At 51.7% G+C, this 17,674-nt stretch overlaps 2 protein-coding genes across 4 annotated transcripts in view; one reads left to right on the top strand and one right to left on the bottom strand.

The window, feature by feature from the left end:
- The window catches only part of LOC122378625 (protein disabled-like), a 32,724-nt gene extending 22,681 nt beyond the window's left edge, over positions 1-10,043 (bottom strand). Inside the window, exons 1-2 of the mRNA XM_043359878.1 lie at positions 9,883-10,043; positions 5,620-5,732 (exon numbers count right to left, since the gene is read on the bottom strand). Coding sequence (XP_043215813.1) covers positions 5,620-5,722 — 103 coding nt within the window. The 5' untranslated portion in view covers positions 5,723-5,732; positions 9,883-10,043. The remainder of the gene's footprint in view (positions 1-5,619; positions 5,733-9,882) is intronic.
- A 301-nt stretch (positions 10,044-10,344) lies between these two features.
- Positions 10,345-17,674, top strand: part of LOC122378584 — a 38,348-nt gene continuing 31,018 nt past the window's right edge. Inside the window, exons 1-5 of one of the 3 annotated variants that reach the window (XR_006256042.1) lie at positions 10,345-10,472; positions 15,045-15,245; positions 15,426-15,622; positions 15,781-15,866; positions 16,130-16,197. Coding sequence is in view for 1 of the 3 variants with exons in the window: in XM_043359820.1 (XP_043215755.1) it covers positions 11,536-13,086 (1,551 nt within the window). In the remaining 2 variants the exon portion in view is untranslated. Of the gene's footprint in view, positions 10,473-11,387; positions 13,813-15,044; positions 15,246-15,425; positions 15,623-15,780; positions 15,867-16,129; positions 16,198-17,674 lie in introns of those variants that run through there. The other 2 variants (XR_006256043.1, XM_043359820.1) reach the window with 2 other exon arrangements.

The raw sequence follows: 17,674 nt of genomic DNA, 5'->3' as shown, positions 1-17,674 counted from the left end.
GCATCAAACGGCGGAAACCAGAGTCGTCAGCGGCCAGACGAGCTCAATCGGTCCGAAGGCTGCCGGACGCGGCTCGGTCGGCACGGGAAGCCGGCGGGCCGCCGCAGGAAACGACAGGAGGATGCGGCGGACCCAGGCCACAGACCGGACCACCCACCGGCAGGGGCGGAGGAACATCACCGAGCGGTGGGACTATCGCCAGGCCGGCAGGACCATCAATGGCTGGTGAGACAATCATGGACCGACAGGACCATCACTGGCAGCGGGATCACCATGGACCAGCAAGACCACCATGGACCATCAGGACCACAATGGACCACCAGGACCACCATGGACCATCATCGCCGACTGCCTTGATCCAACGACGTTGACCTCTGGTCTGACAGCCATCCGTGCCGGTCTACCGACACCAGCCAGCTCATTCTGTGCCCTCCCGGCCTCTGCCGCGTCAGCGCATCCGTGGCGTCGGTGCGATGTCTCCGCTCGACTGATCAGTGATCTGGCACTGCGCCCCGCTGCCACAGGGCGTATCCGAGCCGATCACGCAATCTGCCGGCGCGATTCGTTCAACGGGATGACAGGGCTCAGTGGCGGTGGGTGCTCTCGACACCAACGCCGGTGTATTATCCCTCGCTCTCACGGAGACGGAGACAGGAAGCACACAGCGGCTCCCACAGACGGGAAGTGAGGCCGAATTTCCCCACCGCGCACACCGAAATCTCGGCGGAATCCGCAGCCGCCCGCCGCCCAATCTTGCAGTGGGATCGGCGGCACGCGGCGTCAGGAAATCCGAGCATTCTCCCAGCCTCTGGTGTTGCGGTGGCGGTGGGCGGAGTTCGGTTTGGTGCCACGGGGAACAATAGTTCGGGCTCGGCTTCAGGTCACGTTTCCGAAACCGTATGGTTTCCGAGCTCAACGCTGGGAGCTCAGTGTGCAGATCTGAGCAGTGTTATCGGAACGATTTACAAGTCACGAGTCGCAGCTGCATTCTGCAAAGCCTGCTGGAAAACTGGCATCAGCTGGTCTGAGTAGCACTTTCATTTCATTTCATTTCATTTATTCACAGTATCACCCACGGGAAAAGCCCATTTACGGGTAAAGTCACATAGGCATAGGCACACTGATCATACAAACACGTAATAAAGGTATACAGTAAATGATACAAAACAGACCGCAATCTTGCGACACACGGCAACATCATTGGTCTGTGGGAAAGGCGCGGGAGGATAGCTGAGCAGCGTAAGACTTAGCTGTTTTCCTCACTGTGGCTAAGGAGTCCGTAAACAGGTCTAGCTGGTTGTTTTCACGCAGAAATTCATTTGCGAGCCTCGGCACCCTACAATAGAGCCCATTCTTGATGGTTTCGACTCTGGCGAACGGCACGGCGAGCAGATCACGGCGGCGAACTGATCGAGGCGGGACGGCGAGGCCAAAATGAGATCGCAGGGAACTGGAGTCAATTTTGTGCTTGAAAAGACGAGCTACATAAACCAAGTCATGTTGCACCCGTCGTGCTGCCAGAGAAGTGAAAGAATGTGCCGAAAGAAGATTTTCGTAAGAGAGAGAATCCGAGTTGGTGACAGAGTTAACTGTAAGCCAAATAAGGAATTTATGCTGGATTCGTTCTATGCGATCCGTATGTGTTCTCGCCGCTCCGCCCCACACAACACTGCAGTTCTCGAGAACCGAACGTACATTGGCGAAGTATGCTGAGGTGATAGCGCCAGTGTCATACCTAATTCTCGCTCCGGCTTGGAGTGACCGAATCAACAAGCCGAGTGCTCTATTGCCCGCCGCGACAATCGAATCAACATGCCGCTCGAAGGTGAGTTTCTGGTCCAGAGTAACTCCCAGATCGCGCATAGTGGTGACGCGATCTAACGTCACTCCACCTATTCTATAGGGACTGATGATGGGTGACCGTTTGAGAGTGATGGTAAATGACTTGCACTTTGACGCATTTAGTTTTAATCTCCAGGATGACGACCATTCTACTAGGCGGGTGAGATCGTCATATAACAGCACGGCATCTGCATCTGTGCGTACCTCCCGGTAAATCTTCACATCGTCAGCGTACATCAGGCATTCTGAGTGAACATACGATGGCAAATCATTAATAAATGCAATGAACAAGAGGGGAGAAATCAGGCTACCCTCCGGCGTGCCCGAAATCACCGGAGTCCAAGCAGACGTTTGACCGTCTAACACCACCCGCTGTTTATGGTTTTCTAAAAACGAGCCTAGTAGTGCAAGAGCAGGGCCGTTGATATCGTACGATTTGTGCAGCTTGTGTAACACTGCATATCAAAAAACCGCAAATGTATTTCAAAGCGAAATCAGTACCGAATTATAGCACAGTACATACGTTGGACAGATACGGCCAACGGCCCAACAAAGCGAGCAGCATGTACAACTTGATGAACCTCATGCTGAGCGAAAGCCGAACGGTAGTTCCCCAGCGTGACCCACGTGCATACCACTTCCTCATCGTCTGTTTGGTCCAGCCGCGGCCAGCCTGTCTGTCCGGGTCGATGCAGCGGGTCTGTGACCCTGATGACCACCGCATATGGCCCGCCGGTCGCGCCCTGACCGGTCCCGGCGCCCGCCCCCAGCCGGCAGGTATCCCAGCGGCCAGAGACGCATCCGGCTGATGGGCGCCGATCGAATACCGGAGGCGGTAGGCCGCCCAACACTACCGGGTGCGCCGCCAGCCGGGTCCTCCGGCCCGGGCAGCCCCGGCAGAGGGGGACGGGGCGCGCGGGACGACACACCGATCACGGATGCCCGGCTCCGGCACAGATCAGCCGGCTATCTGCCGCCCGGCAGCAGCAGCAGACGGGCCGGGCGGCCATCAAGGTCAGACGTCCGAGCCGCCGCCACCGTCCGTCCGCCCGGCTGTCGGACCGATTCAGTCCACTTAGCTCGGATGGATGTCTCGAGCGGCCGACCGGGTCGGCTGGTGTCACCAGGCGGCTCTCCGGCCGTGTCAGTTGGTGTCAACAGGCGGCTCTCCGGCCGTGTCAGTTGGTGTCACCAGGCGGCTCTCCGGCCGGGTCGGCTGGTGTCACCAGGCGGCTCTCCGACCGTGTCAGTTGGTGTCACCAGGCGGCTCTCCGGCCGTGTCAGCCGTTGTCACCAGGCGGCTCTCCGGCCGTGTCAGAAAGTGTCACTGGTGTCAACAGGCGGGTCTCAGCGGCACCGGCAGAAGCGCCGCCCAACCCGACTGACCTCTGCGGCCCCGCTCACTGCCGCCGAGCGCTGTCTACAGGGAGGCTATCGCCACACAGAGGATAGCCTCTTACACACCGATGTAGTATCCATAAATGACCATGGCAAAACTAAACAGAGAGGCTACTATAAAGCAAACTATCTCTTTGAGTCTTCGTGTTAACTGCAACTGGCATCTTGCTAGATGGGGCTTTATTGCAAATGCATTAGTCTCGTGCCCGAACTCGAAACTTTTGTCCTGGTATTGTTGAACGATAGCATCTCTCACCACCACCTACCATCATTCATCTCGGTATCATGTCTGTCAGCAGTTTCCCGAATACGGGCTGCCCCACCACCTATTGTTTCCGTCCTGTGTGCTATCCTACCCGCGAAGCCCTCGACTCGGCATCGATATCAGCTGAGCATGTGATCAGCTGGTTCCAGCAGCGGAGCGGGCACGCGACCCCCTCCCTCTGTCTGAGCCCCCCTGTCCGGGCTGACCGCAGTCGTCCCGTCGATAACGACGAAGCCCTGTGACGCCGCGCGAGGTCATCGACAGCGACGCGACGACCGGTCGATTCCCTCCGGCTGGTCAGGGGAGCGGTCCCGCCCGGCTTGGCCTCGGGCGACCCATCGAGGCTGTGCTACTGCTGAGTATGAGAGGGCGGAGCAGCGTAATGGGACGGTGCCGAACTGAGGGCACGCCCCGCCAGGTCGAATATCATGAGTCAGTCGACCCATCACAGCTCAAAAAGCTGATCCGCTAATACGTAACCCAGGAGACCGTCGAGAGGTCGCATCCCATGAGGCCATAGTCTCCGATTCTCCACATGGCACATAGAGGTCGGCTAAAAGGCCGGGACCTGGGGGACTCCTGAGGGTCAGATTGGTCTGTGACCGCACCCGACCCCGCCCGTCCATCCGTCGCTCCGACAGCCGCCCGTCGGTCACCCAGCCCAGTAACCGAGTCGTCAGCGGGCCGATGACGTCACCGGCCGGCCGGCTGGGAGGGTTCCAGGGTCCGGCGCAGGACGCCGCTAAGGTCAAGGGTCACGGGACGCGCCGGTCAGAGCCACCGAGCCAGAGTTCAGGACACGGCCGAAACCGCTCAAATGATGCATTTTGATTTGGAACGTGATGGTCCGTTTTCAGAGAGTTCGCACAGAGAATGGATGTCAATCGGGCATAACATCTGTTCGCTGGTAGGTAGAAGGGAATTATGTCATGATATAAGTGACTACGTAAACGAGCATCAGTTTTAAACTTTCAGAAACAGATGTTCGCAGTTTTTCAGCATTAACTATGCTCATTGACCAGTATAAGAACTAAATCATACAAATGTGAAATGTGTTTGCGCATCAGATGAGGGCTCGCTCCCATGACGAAGACGAGATGATGACGAGATGCTCCCAAGACATATATGATATAGCATAAGCACATGCGACAAATTTTCTTAGCATGATTTTCAACCAAAACTGAGGAACTCGCGGAAACGGGCTAGGCTGAACAATGAACATATGTCATTATGAAGATTATCGCCTGACAAGGATGTTTGCATGGGCGAACAAATTTGATAATTATCGCTGGCATTTCGGCCTACATCGCTAATCCATGTGTAGCACTAAGCCCACTGAGTCATCCCTGGCTGGATAAAATGAAACTGCTCTGCAAATGACGCTAACCATCTGAAAATTAACGCGCATCGCCCATCAAGGCCGCCTTCTCAGAACAACACAGATATATCGTCACCAATCAGCATATCTAGGAACGGCGCAAGTGGGATAACACAGGGACACCCTGCATTGCTGGACAAGGAGGGTTGGGGGGGGGGGGGACTAGTCATCACTACAGAGGGGCGTCACCGCGTCACCGCGTCATCGTCACTGTTTGCCGTCAAACCACGTGACTCACGGCCGACCGACAATGGCGGCGTTCAACTGACTGTCGGCATGACACTGGCATCAGCCGCCTGTTACGGTTGGGAATCGAGAGTGACTGGCGGGCGGCACGGCAGCCTCACGGGAAACAGACAGGGGAGGCATGAAATAGGCATGAAATAGGTATGGTGTAGGAATGACATATGGACGGGTGTGGTTCAACCGTTGCACAGCGCGGAAACGTCGCGGTACTGGAAAGTACAGCTGATGGCATTTTCACTATAGCTGGATCCCAACTTGAACTGTGGACACCCATATGCTGAGCAGCCATCCACCATTAGACGATAAGCAACCATTTCTTGGTCATCAATAACCGCTTACCTCAAACTGAGACTGAGCCGTGCTTTGGAACTTCCCACAATGTCTCTTACATTCGCAGGCTATTAGCCAGGAAAGGAGACACGTGACATCTCCTTCTACCACGGCAATCCCCTGACCACCCCCGGACGGCGGGTCTGTGCCGACTTCTTACCTTGGGCCGGCGGCGGCTTGTGCGCGGCGTCCTTTCGCCCCAGGGTGCGTCCCAGGGTGCCGACCCGCCACGAGCGGCTGTCCGACGAGCCCGACCGGTTCATTGCGGTCCCCCTGGAAGAAAGAGATGAGAGAAATACGGTCAAAGGGGTACAGCAGGGGACGGTGCAGTTCAGTTATGGGTCACCAGTTGAAAGTTGAAACACACGAGCACAGCAGGAGGCGTGGAGTATAGAGGGGGTTCGGTGAGATAGCATATCTCCTGACAGGAGATCACAAAAGCAGCAAAGGAGAAATGTAGAACCAATGTCACCGGGGCCTGTTCGAATTTGATGACAGGACTGGATAGTAGAGATGATAGGGATACACGGGTAAACATGATAATAAATGGTTGAATAGGTAGCGGGAAAAAGTTTCGTATTTGACGCTGTAAGCTAACGACGGAAGCGGATGGATATACCGTTGTCGGTTCACACAGGCGCAGTACCGCTGACACAGGGGTGGGGTCATTTTAATTCACCGTGACCTGTCAGAGCTGTAAGCCTAACTCGATCCGGCTGACAGCATAACTGACACCAGTGTTAATGCGTCACGACTGTCCATAATGTGCCCTGCTGGGCGTCGGTGGTCGCTGCATAATGGCAGCCGTACAGCCGGCAGACCAGCTGGTCAGTCACGACACCTCGCCGGGCTACACGGGAGGGACGGCCGCCGGCCGGTCGTGACTTGACCTAGGCTCAGGCGCTGATCTGCCATCGCCTGATCTGCATTTTCAGGACAGCCGAGCCGTTGAACTGTTGTTATAAGTGACCACTGAACAGCGATGCCGAAGGTCTGCCGCCGTCAGGCTGTGGGTATGACCGCCGGCTCACTAACCCGGCACCGGTGGCGGTTTTCCTCCAGGCCGGCTCACAGCGGGAGATTATGGCGTGTGTTTTTAGCCGCCAGGAAGGCGGAAGCGGATGTCCGGGGCCGGCGCCACAGCGGGGCAGCTCGGCGGGAGCCGACAGGGGCAGCAAACGGCAGCTGCTGCCACTGACAGCTGGGCTGACTAGAACTGTTGCAACTGGGCTGGCAGGGGCAGCACGGCAAGGATCGCTGGAACTGTTGCAGCTGGGCTGGCAGGGGCAGCACGCCGCTAACGCTGGAACTAAGACAGCTGGGCGGCACCCAGCCACTACAATGCTGCCGCTGTGACAGCTTGGCCAGCCATGGCAGTGCGCTGCCACCGCTGGAACTCTGACAGCTGGGCCAGCCATGGCAGCGCGCTGCCACCGCTGAAACTGTCACAGCTGGGCCGACCGACGAGCAGCACGCCGCCACTAGTCGATCTACTAAGTACAGCTGGGCCTGCCGACCGAGGACGGCAAGCAGCCAACGCTGGACTACCTACTGCTACCGCTGGGCTCACTGAGAGTTGCAGTCAGCCACAGCTGTCACTGTGACAGCGGCTCACTGTTATGATATTTGCTAACAAAGGGGAGAGCCAAGCAAAAACTCATCATTTCTTGGTGGACTTTGAGCGGACACGTGTGTCAGTTGAAAAGAAAAAAAGGAAACAAAGTAACTTGCATTTAATACAAGATGTCACTCACATAGATGAAGGTTGTTTGAGCCAGAAAAAGCAATGACCAGCGAAACATAGGCAACTATTACAAGTCCAGAGCCCAAAGACATTTTTATTTGTCATTTGTGATTTGGAGATGCTGCTGGAAAACGGTATTTACCTCCTCGCCAAACGAGAGGATAGGATAAAGCGCCAGCCGCCAATTGTGTCATTATATGAAGAAAAAATAATACCCTTGAAAAACCACCCGTCTGGCGCAGTGAACTAGACAAAAATGATACGGCCCTGGCTCCTGTTCAGCTTCTTCGGTGAACACTCGATACCAATGGGAGTAACGCGTTAACTTCAATAGCCTCAGTCACGAATCCCCAACGAGAGGTCGTTTTCTGTCCGCACACACCCTCCGTGTGGTTCTACACAGCCTCACCGCGCCGCGCCCCACTCACCCGGCACTGGCCTCTGCCGACTCCGCCTGCGACTGGGTCCGCTGGCGGCCGGCAGCACCCGCGCTGGGCGCCATCGCACCACTACTGCCGCGCTGCGCCGCGCCCGACGGCCGCCGAGCCACCGGCCAGTGCACACCGCCGCGTGCACTCCGCGTGAGACGCTGAATCACGCGCGCGTTACGTCACGGCCGGCCACCGCTTCCGCGAGCCCGGCGACGGAGACCGGGCCGGGGCCGGGCCGGAGCGGCGGCTGCCGGGCGGAGACGCGCCGGCCCCGCCCCCCGGCGTCTCCAGCCGGACACTCCCGGCGAACCGCGCCCGCCGGCCCTCGGCAGAGAGCGTCTCCGAGCCGCTCGGAGAGAATGGCCTCCCGGTGGCAGACGGGGAGCACGTCCCCACCGCTCCCGGTAGACGTCAAGCCCAATCTGTCACCTCGCGCTCGGATCATAAACAAACGGCAGCGGCGGCATGGCGGGGAGACCGCAGAGCGCCGCCCGACGCAGAGTCGGGCCCGGGACGCTGCCTTCCCGTCTCCGGTCTCAGAGCAGTGGCGTGGCTGCGGGCTGGTCAACAGATCGACAGAGAATCGCTTCCACATCGCCTGTCCCCTCTGAATTCTGTAACGGTTTCGGTTGAAGAACACACAGCTTGACAGCCACTGTCCTGGCTGCAGATAGCTATTTACAAAGCCATCAGTGATGGAAGTAAGAAACTGGTTGCTACAACTAAGGAGGCTGGGTATCAGAATGAAAACTTTCAACACAGCCTTCCTTCAAAAATGGTGGCAAGTAGCTTCCATTAGAGTATCTACACCATTTTGTGACCTTGTGCAGGTCAAAATCTTAAGGTGCCATAGATACCAGTACCAAATTTGTGACTATCACCAGATCAGAATTCAGACACTGGTGTAGCACCATGTAGCACACTGGTGTCACTGGAGTCAGTTTAATCTGGTGCAGAAGCAGAGGACCTGCATTACCACAAGGTGTAAAATACATCAGATATTTATTTGTTTAATCAATCACCCTAGCTGATCTATGGTCTTAGGAAAGACAAATATTTTTGTTGATTTAGAGCAGTTTACTTTGTGATAACATATAGACAGTCACTTCAGTAATTAATCAGAAGGCTGGCATGGCTGAACCAAAGTAAAAGCTAAGGACAAAATATAAATGGTGTGGGTAATATAATATTCATTACAAATGTACAGGCTAAATGTTTGTTAAGAATGGAATAAGAGAAGCACCAACTAACTAAAAAAGCACAACACATAGCATTCAAAGTTTTCAAGCCATGTATGTCATAGACAACTCCTCTAAGCATAACTTACACTAGGCAAACATCTTATGAGCAAAATATATGCTATGGCAGATGCCTGAAAACATTACCAGCTACCACTTAAGCTTTGCAACAATACACATAAAACTCTTGTTTTTTAAGAGATAAAAAAGAGATTAAAAATTAAAAAAATTGTTATTTATGACTTAAGAGATACCTATTACCTACTCCTTTAAAGGAATTTCAGATTTTTGTTTCATGCTTTCAAAGTACTTTGGCTGTTTCCTTCCTGCGTAAGAGCTGCCTTAAAACAGTGAAAGTTTACCAGATCCTCACCAGAGTTTGGACAATACAAAATGCAATACAATAAGATAGGGTGTGGGTGTGGCAGCTGCACCAAAAAAGAGCACTCCAAGAAGGACAAGCTTAATATCTAGCATATTTAGTGTAGGTAGTCCATTCAAAATCCTACGTGATCAACATCACCAATGCAATAAAATATAATAAATGACGTGGACTACTTCCACGTCATTCGGGCATCGGGCATCGGGCATCAAAAGTAGATACCTATGATATAAAACTTCAAGTGTTATTTCCAATTCCCATCATTAGCCTATTATACTGCACTGCCTAGTGCCTAAAACAAAAACAAAACAAAAATGAACAATTGTAAGATCATGAAACACTGGGCACTGGGCAGCTAAAACACAATTTGCCTGAACTACCCATACCTACATTATTGACATCACAAAGCAAAATCGAGAGCCGGAATGGCGTACAATCAAATAAAAGCAGGACATGCTGACATGCAAAAACATTGACAACAGCAAAGATAAAAAAGACTGAAATAAAATACGTAAGAATTAACTATAGTTTTCATATCAAATTCTCTAGTGAAAATGATAAATGAATTGGAATAGCATGCTAACTATAGCATCAAAACGAGGGCATTAAAACAGGGTGAAAGACGTACCAGTTATATACTTAGGGTGACCATGCACGCTGAAACAGACCAGTAAACACCCTGCAGGAATCCCTAAGTCTTAGGACAAGGTCTAATCAGGTTTTCCAATTTCCGTTCTTGAGATTTCCGAACCACTGGGCGCTGGCACTCTCCACCATTCATTCACCTCTGCCTCAAGCGTTGAGGCATTTTCGGTCCATTGAAAGTTTTCTCGAAGGTTGTCAGTTTGTCGCCATTGGATCGTTGGCATAAAAAGAGTTTTGATGACGTTAATTTTTTTTATTTCCATGATTTTTTGTTTTGTCTGCTTGTATTATTGTTGTGTTTTGTAAAATACTGAAGAATTAATGTTAAGTGTAATTTATTACTTAACAATAAATTAAAAACAAAATTCAACTATTAAAGCATCAATTAATGAGTAATGAAAATTCCAAAAGGGGACTGTAGTCAAATGGCGCAGGTTATACATTTAAGGCGCAAATCAATAACGCGCATTTTTTTTTTTATTTCGATTGATTTCGATGAAATTTGATATTATTTTGTATTGTGCATGCTAAATTTGGAATTATTTGATTCATCGCACCTCTTTTCATGTGAAGGTGATTTATCCATTTTCTTTTGTCCTATACTGTGACTTCGTTGGGGTATCAATTATTGCAATTAGGATAGAAGACGTCAGACACTGAAAAATTAGAATAAAAAATACAATTTTTCAGGGTATATGTATTTATTACCCTACAATTTTCAAATCTTGCGTGCTATTTCCTGAGCAGCACATTTTTAACACTTTTTATAAAACTTGTTTTCTACATACCCATCTGCTAAAATGCTTGTGTATCATTCGGAAAACAATGCTGTGGGTTTTGTTTTAGTTTAAATTCAACTGTGTCTGCAGCAGCACACTTGTCAAAGAGCCGCCATGGTCCATAGATGGCCCAGGAACTGTCCATTCCACTTATTCAAATAAGCAAACCATTAAAGTCTATCAATTAAATAAAAGAAAAATAAGCTTCAGTTGACTGTTAAGCAGTTCTTGTGTCTATAACGAGCAGGAAAACATGCATAAAATACCTCACACAAATGTTATTTTCAATGTTGCATCACAACTGGCCAAGGGTTTATACCTATTGAGGGATAGGTTCTTACCTTTGCTGTTGACTTTTTGACTCATTAGTTTTACTATGCATGTTTCTATGACTGTTCACGTCACAGGGTCCCCTCAAATCTAGTTCAAACATACAGGGAGGCCAATGGGGGGAGGGGGGTTGCAGTGCAAGATGTGCTGCTTACCTTCTCCCCCCCCCCACACACACTTATGACTAGGTGAAAAGATATGGTGGGGAGGTCTGAGAGTGACTTTGTGCAATGTGCAGTCAATGCCATATGGAATATAAATTAAAAATAATGTATGTCCAACAGCTCAAAAAACTACAGTAGGTAATTAGTATGTGAAGTTAAGACCAACATTGTGAACATTCATCATGGAGATGTAAAATTTGTAATCCATTAAACAGCGTTACAGCCTACACTGAACCTACAAGAATAGTGTGAGCGGGGACTGCCAGTGACGCTAGGAGGTGTGGCGGCGCAGGCGGGAATTCGGACAGTGGAGACGGACAAATACGGACGGTGAAGACGGCAGTACGGCCGTGGAGGTGAGAAATGGAGACTGGACAGCTGCAGGAGGAGTTTATCCAGATGAAAGCAGAGATGGCACGACTGAAGGAGGAACTGACACATCGCAATAAAGAGGACAAAGAGGACATTGCCCGTCTGAATGGGGAACTGAGCACACTGAGGGGAGACAACACCACACTGCGTCAGGAGGTGGTCCATCTACGTGAAGAGGTGGTCCGCCTGCGGCAGGCTGTCCTCGAAGAGCGCACCACTCACCAAACTGTTGTGGAGGAGCTTCTACTGGAGGTTGGCCGGCGAGCGGCGCCATCTGACCGATCGCAGAGTGACGGCGAGGAGGTGGATTCACTGAAGACCGACACTTGTGACAAGTGTGACGTCATCAGTGGCTGTGACATCATAACCCCAACTGCAGAGGAGGCGGGGCCGGCGGGCGGTGACGTGCGAGAGGCTGCAGCGCGATGGGCTCCTGCCATTTATCTCTTGGACCACGAGTTGCTGAAGATGGTGCTGAGCAAGATGGACTGCAGGGAGATGTTTCGCGCCAGGCGGGTCTGCCGTCGGTGGCGGTCCGCTTTCGACGATATCGTTAGCGGCTGTCGACGAGAGGTAACCGATCAGCAAACCCGCGGTGGAGAGGTCCCTGCGCCGGCCACGAGCCTAGAGCTCGTATTGAAGGTGCAGGACCAGCCGAAGATGACCGAACTGCAGGCGCCGACCGCTGAGACGGACACCGACCTCCGACTGGTCGCGGCCACCTGCCACGGTCTGGAGAAGGCCAACCTGCGCGACTTCAAGCTGCGTGTTTCTGCCTTGCGCCGGCTGGCGCGTTCCAACGCCACCTGTCTGCGTGAGCTGACACTGCCAGCCGGCGTCAGCGACTGGCAGCTGGAGGCGCTGCTGGAGCCACTGAAGGCTTTGGAGCGGCTCGATGTGAGCCCACCCGTGGACAGCTCCGGCAAGTGGCTGCGACTGCTGCCCAAGTCGCTGGGGAGGCTGGACATCACTGGATCAGGAATGACTGAATCACCATTGTATCACGCCCGATGGCCGACGTCTGGACTAGATGTGGCAATCCAGAAAGGCACGGACGTACTCCTGGGCCAGGTGGCTGTTCTGGTGACCCGCACAGTCACAGGGCTGTTCATAAGTGAGTCACCGTCCGTGACACCGGAAGCGGAGGGACGCCTCCTGACTGCCCTCACCAGCTTGAAAGACGTCACTATTCGCGGACCTGGCGTCATTTGCGACACTGTGCTAGCCGCCCTCCACGTCTGCTCCCTGCTGCATACTCTGGAGCTTTTAGACAAACGGTCTCCCACGGACATCCCTGCCCTGACCCAGTCAGAGGTGGCAGCGGTCAGCAGGATGGCAGTGACCTGCAGGAAACTGTATAGACTGTTCATTGGATCCTCAACTGAAAACTGCCAGGCCGTCCTGACCGCCCTGCACGAGACAGAACTGGGATGTGACGTTGGCCAGATCCGTACCATCAATCTCTATATCCCCTTGTCTGTATTAGACAAGCTTACTGAACGTCCCAACGGCAGCAAAATATGCTTGAGTAACTTCAGGTAGACGACTAGCTTCCCGGTGCCTCGTCCGCTCCGGTGCCGGCGGCAGTGTCGCAACTCGACAACAGATGGCAGCACCGTGTCCCGTCGGCAGCCTTGTACGGGGCACAATACACATCAAGACCCTCATATCCAGAAGCGTTTCAAAAGTGTTTACCATCGGCGAGCATCCCAGATCATGGGTGCTTTACCACCGCGTCAGACTGATTTTGTTTGAGTTGGCTTGTAATTCGGTTTGGGCACGGGTCGCTACTTGCTACTTGCTACCTTCGTTGACACTGCTTTGATAGACAGTAGGTATGTTCGTCCAGCCGTCTGTAAACCGTTGTCACCGTTCCGGGGGTACCGCCGTTGTGACGTCACGTGTGTTGTGACGCGACGTCACGCTGGCTCACACCTGACATCGCTGTGCTATGGTGGTGCAGTTTCAGTTTATACCTATATACCGTATATACCGTGGTTTATACCAGAGAGTGGTTGGAGGCGGAGCTAGCTGTGAGGGTGGCCGGTCCGGGCGATATCGGACCTCGCTCGTCACTGTGTCGGACCGTCGGTGGCCCGGTCGGCTGTGGTTCGTTTGGACCAGGTTTGTCCGGTTGTGGTTCGTTTAGACCAGATATGTCTGCCTGTGGTTCGTTTGGACCAAAGTCCGTCGGTTCGGTGTCGTTCATGGGATAGCACGGGGTGAAGGCAATTGAAATACACAGTGGTTCAGACGCTCAATACACAAATGTTACTGGAAAAAAGAATAGTGTGAGCTCTTTTATTTTATTTTTGTCTTGAGTGCTTATTAAGGGCCGAGGGGTAGGCATCATAGTGTGGGTCCAGGTGTCACGTGTGACTGATGAGCTTGTCGTGATAGTATAGTCATCTCGAACCTTTGTCAGTGGTCACAGGCCAGACCGGTGTCCGATTTACCACTAGTGATGGTATGCGTTTTTTAGCATGCTTTACGTGGATAGAACGAACGCACCACGTCTTTCTGGGTCTAGTATGTCCCTCTCACAGCTCACACGAGTTACGAGTTTATCAATTGAGGCCAGTTTTACCAACAGGAAAATAGCCACCTACCGTAATTTTTTGTCTAAAGACAGCTTCACATACGGAGCGTAAATGCGATTGGCGCGTAAGCTAATAGGGCTTTACCGTTTACGCTCCGTATGTGAAGCTGTCTTTCGACAAAAAATTACGGTAGGCGGCTATTTTTCTCACGCTGTGGGTAAAACTGGCCTCTGGTCTAATATCGACATAGGTTTACGGGACCTCTCGACACTCGGACATTCGCCACCGATGCATGAAGTAGACCTCTATTCCACCCACAGCCAAAGCTGCACGATGACTCGACGTGAGTGCTTAGCTGACTCTCTCAGTATTCAGTACCCACGCTCGCTCATGACAACGGGCAGCCAATGTGGCAGGGGGACGGCCAAGAGCTTGGAACGATTAAAGCGTCACCTATAGACGACTATACAACCACTAGTATTGATGTTTTGCCAGTAGGTGACGCCCTGGTTCAGGGTGTTAGTATACCGATAAAAGCAATCAATCCCTAAACAAGTAATGCGTTTGCTAAATGTTGCAATTTTATTTTGCTGTCGCATGCATTGTGCTGTTTTACTTGGTACCCAATAACTCTAAGGAAAGAAAAATAATTTAAATGAGATCTACTGCTACGGACGACGCACCTAGCATGATAGATAGATAGTATACGATTAATTCGTTTTTTCTAAGGTTTTTGAATAACAGGATGACACTACACTTCGCCAACTGCCAAGCCAATTACCGACTGATGCGCCGCAGTAGCTGAGCCCATCGTTAGACAGACCAAACAGCGATTCGAGTGATCGCCTCGGATGGGTATGCTCAATCAGCTCAGACACCAGCTTCCTGACAACAGATGTTTTAAAAACATCTGCTGAGAAGTGTCGGTAAATAACCACGATAACGCTCCTCCCCTTTCAGTGTGTGACGATAGCTGGGTGTTCATTTGGTCAACAATTACCCGGTCAATCGGGTGACGCCAGTCACCTCACCAAAGAAGTCCCGGCGCATGCCCTGCCGCTGCACTGTCTGCTGTGAAGGGTGGCTGCCGGACGACTCCTAACGCAAGACGACAGTCTCAATTTAGACACGGAAAGCAAGAGCGTGTGTAAGTTGCGAGAGGTGAGTGATAGATAGTGGATGTTTCGCGTACATCACATCTTCTATCAATTCATTAATTTGTTTGTACGACATTTGCAGTGATAAAGCCATACACGAGCACCGTCGTGATCTCACACCGTCCAACTTGCCATTCTCTGTCGGAGTGTTGGCTCTAGTTGATCTGTGCCATCTCGCCGACAGGTGCAGCAATGCTGGAAGGGGTGCGGTGCCGGTGGGACCTCTGTCCCACACAGCTGTGATGGGATCTCCATCGGAGATCGGGGTGGGACCGTGGGACCGGTGGGATCTCCGTCCATCCGCCAGTCACCTGAGATGTCGCCCGTCGGAAAGTCGAGGACTTCTAGACTCTCCTGAAGTCTCATGTCTGGCGAAGCAAGGTAAGTTGAGTTAGTATGAGCGACCTTGCGTAAATATGCTAGAAATTAACATTCAGTGCGATCGAACATAAGATCGGCATATCAGTGCTTTTTACTCGGATGCCGAAGCAGCTTTAGACGCTGAATGATTGAATGTACTCTAACTACTGTTATTTCAGATGCACCTTGAAGCTGGACCTATCGTTGGTGGTGCAGCGTATCATATCAGCGTATTGGTAGTCCCACCACCGGACCACTGAACCTGGTGAGTTGGTTGGTACCGCACCTTCACTGAACCTGGTGAGGTAGTGAACTGAAAACTAAAGCGGCGTTGGGTGTATCCACCCGGCATTGTTATTGAATATTGTCATCCTGTCCGATAGTCTTTGTCATAGTTATGGATATCATAGCGAACTTAAGTTACTTAAATTTTCTTCCATAAGAGAACACGGCATCCTGAAAAATCGGGCTGAGCTGAAATGTATGCCGTCAATCGCATGTACTAGCAGTTCGTCCTTTTGCCGCCAGATGTAATTGCTGGCTCGGAACTGACTCCAGATCCAGCCTGTCGCCTCGCGCCGGAATGGTCCTAGCAAGTGGGTTATATGGCACTAGCCATGACCTTTCTATCTGCCCTTTTTCATCTGTCCTTTCCATCTTCAGAACCAACCCTTCTTCATCTTTGATCGCACTTTCCCAACTATTTCGGGCTGACGGTTACCCGGCCACCAGACAGCCGGAAAGGACAGTTCCAGAAGAGACATGTCCTTCCGCGGTAACTGAAGGGCTGGGAGCTTGGTGGCCTGCCATTCGACATCCCCGTCCCAATGGCAGGGCTCAGCCACTGCGGCACACCAGTCGGTGGTCAACTCAGCGCAGCGATTTATCTCTATACTCTCCTTTCATAGCCTTAAAATGGTTTAATTAAATGTATCAACAGAGACTTATCCAACCTAACAACAAAGACCTTGTGCTGGTTTAGTTAAATGCCTGCATTAAAGTTGAACTGTAGATTTTATTGAAACGTCTAGGATAGGTACAAATCTAACCCTCCGAGATATGATGAGAGTAGCAAGGTATGATGAGAGTAGCAATCATGGGACCAGGTGGTTGGGAAAACAGCACGTAGGCCTGTCAAAAGTGTAGAGATTATACACGGGCATTACTCAATGACCATTGTTCATCACTCCATGTCGTCAGTTTCAGGTTGATCGGTCCTATCCGGCCTGTCCGGCAGGAATGCGTCTCTGGTTTTAGTGTAGGAAATATGCATTGTGGCGTGTGAAAGTTGAATGGATTTTGCATCGGATTGTATTTTATTTCTCGCACGTCGTTCCCCGATGTATTCGAGGCTGTTTTCTCATGTTCAATCATTCAACATCCTCGGACATTTGTGCTTACATAACACAACATTTATTAATTTATGATACGGACAGTTGTTCAAGTTTCACATCTGCGTCGAACGAAATTATTGGAACTATCGATTTCACTCTAGGCGAAAGACTGTGTTCTAAATATGGAGAAAGAAACATGCATTTGTGAAACAAGTACAAAGGCCATAGGTACCTACTCCGCAAAATTATAAAGTTCATGTACTATGCAACTTTGAAAGTTTGAACATAGCCATGTATGAAACTTTAGCTTGTCCGTACTTACCATTATTTCCAGGAAACAGAACAGATGCGATTAAAGCATCTCATCGGTGGGATGCATCGAGCTCAGGTGCAGCATGTACTAACCAATCGCTCGCTCCCTGTTTTGAGCATATGCCGCCCCTCAGTTTCATTTTTCTGAGTGCCTGCTTGTCGGCTGAGCGGCTTTATGTGGGATGACCGATGCTGCGCCGGCGCCCGGCAGAGGGGACAGAAGGTCTCGGGGGCGCTGCGGGTGTCGGTTTTTAGCGGCCCCGCTGACGGATCCGCTGTTCCGGTCCAATTAGCGGCTCCCGCCCGCTGCCGGCTCCATTGTGCCGCCCTGACCGATGGTTCCCGCTGGGAAGGACGCACCTGTGCACGCTAAATGGTCCGATGAATATTGCAGCACGCCTCTGCGCTATCTGCCGGAGTGTGACGA

Source organism: Amphibalanus amphitrite, unplaced genomic scaffold (genome assembly GCF_019059575.1).
Source record: "Amphibalanus amphitrite isolate SeventyFive unplaced genomic scaffold, NRLGWU_Aamphi_draft 000062F_arrow, whole genome shotgun sequence".
In the NCBI taxonomy this organism is placed as follows: Eukaryota; Metazoa; Arthropoda; class Thecostraca; order Balanomorpha; family Balanidae; genus Amphibalanus; species Amphibalanus amphitrite.
Note: the sequence above shows the minus strand (reverse complement) of the source record. Positions and strands in the feature narration are given on the sequence as shown.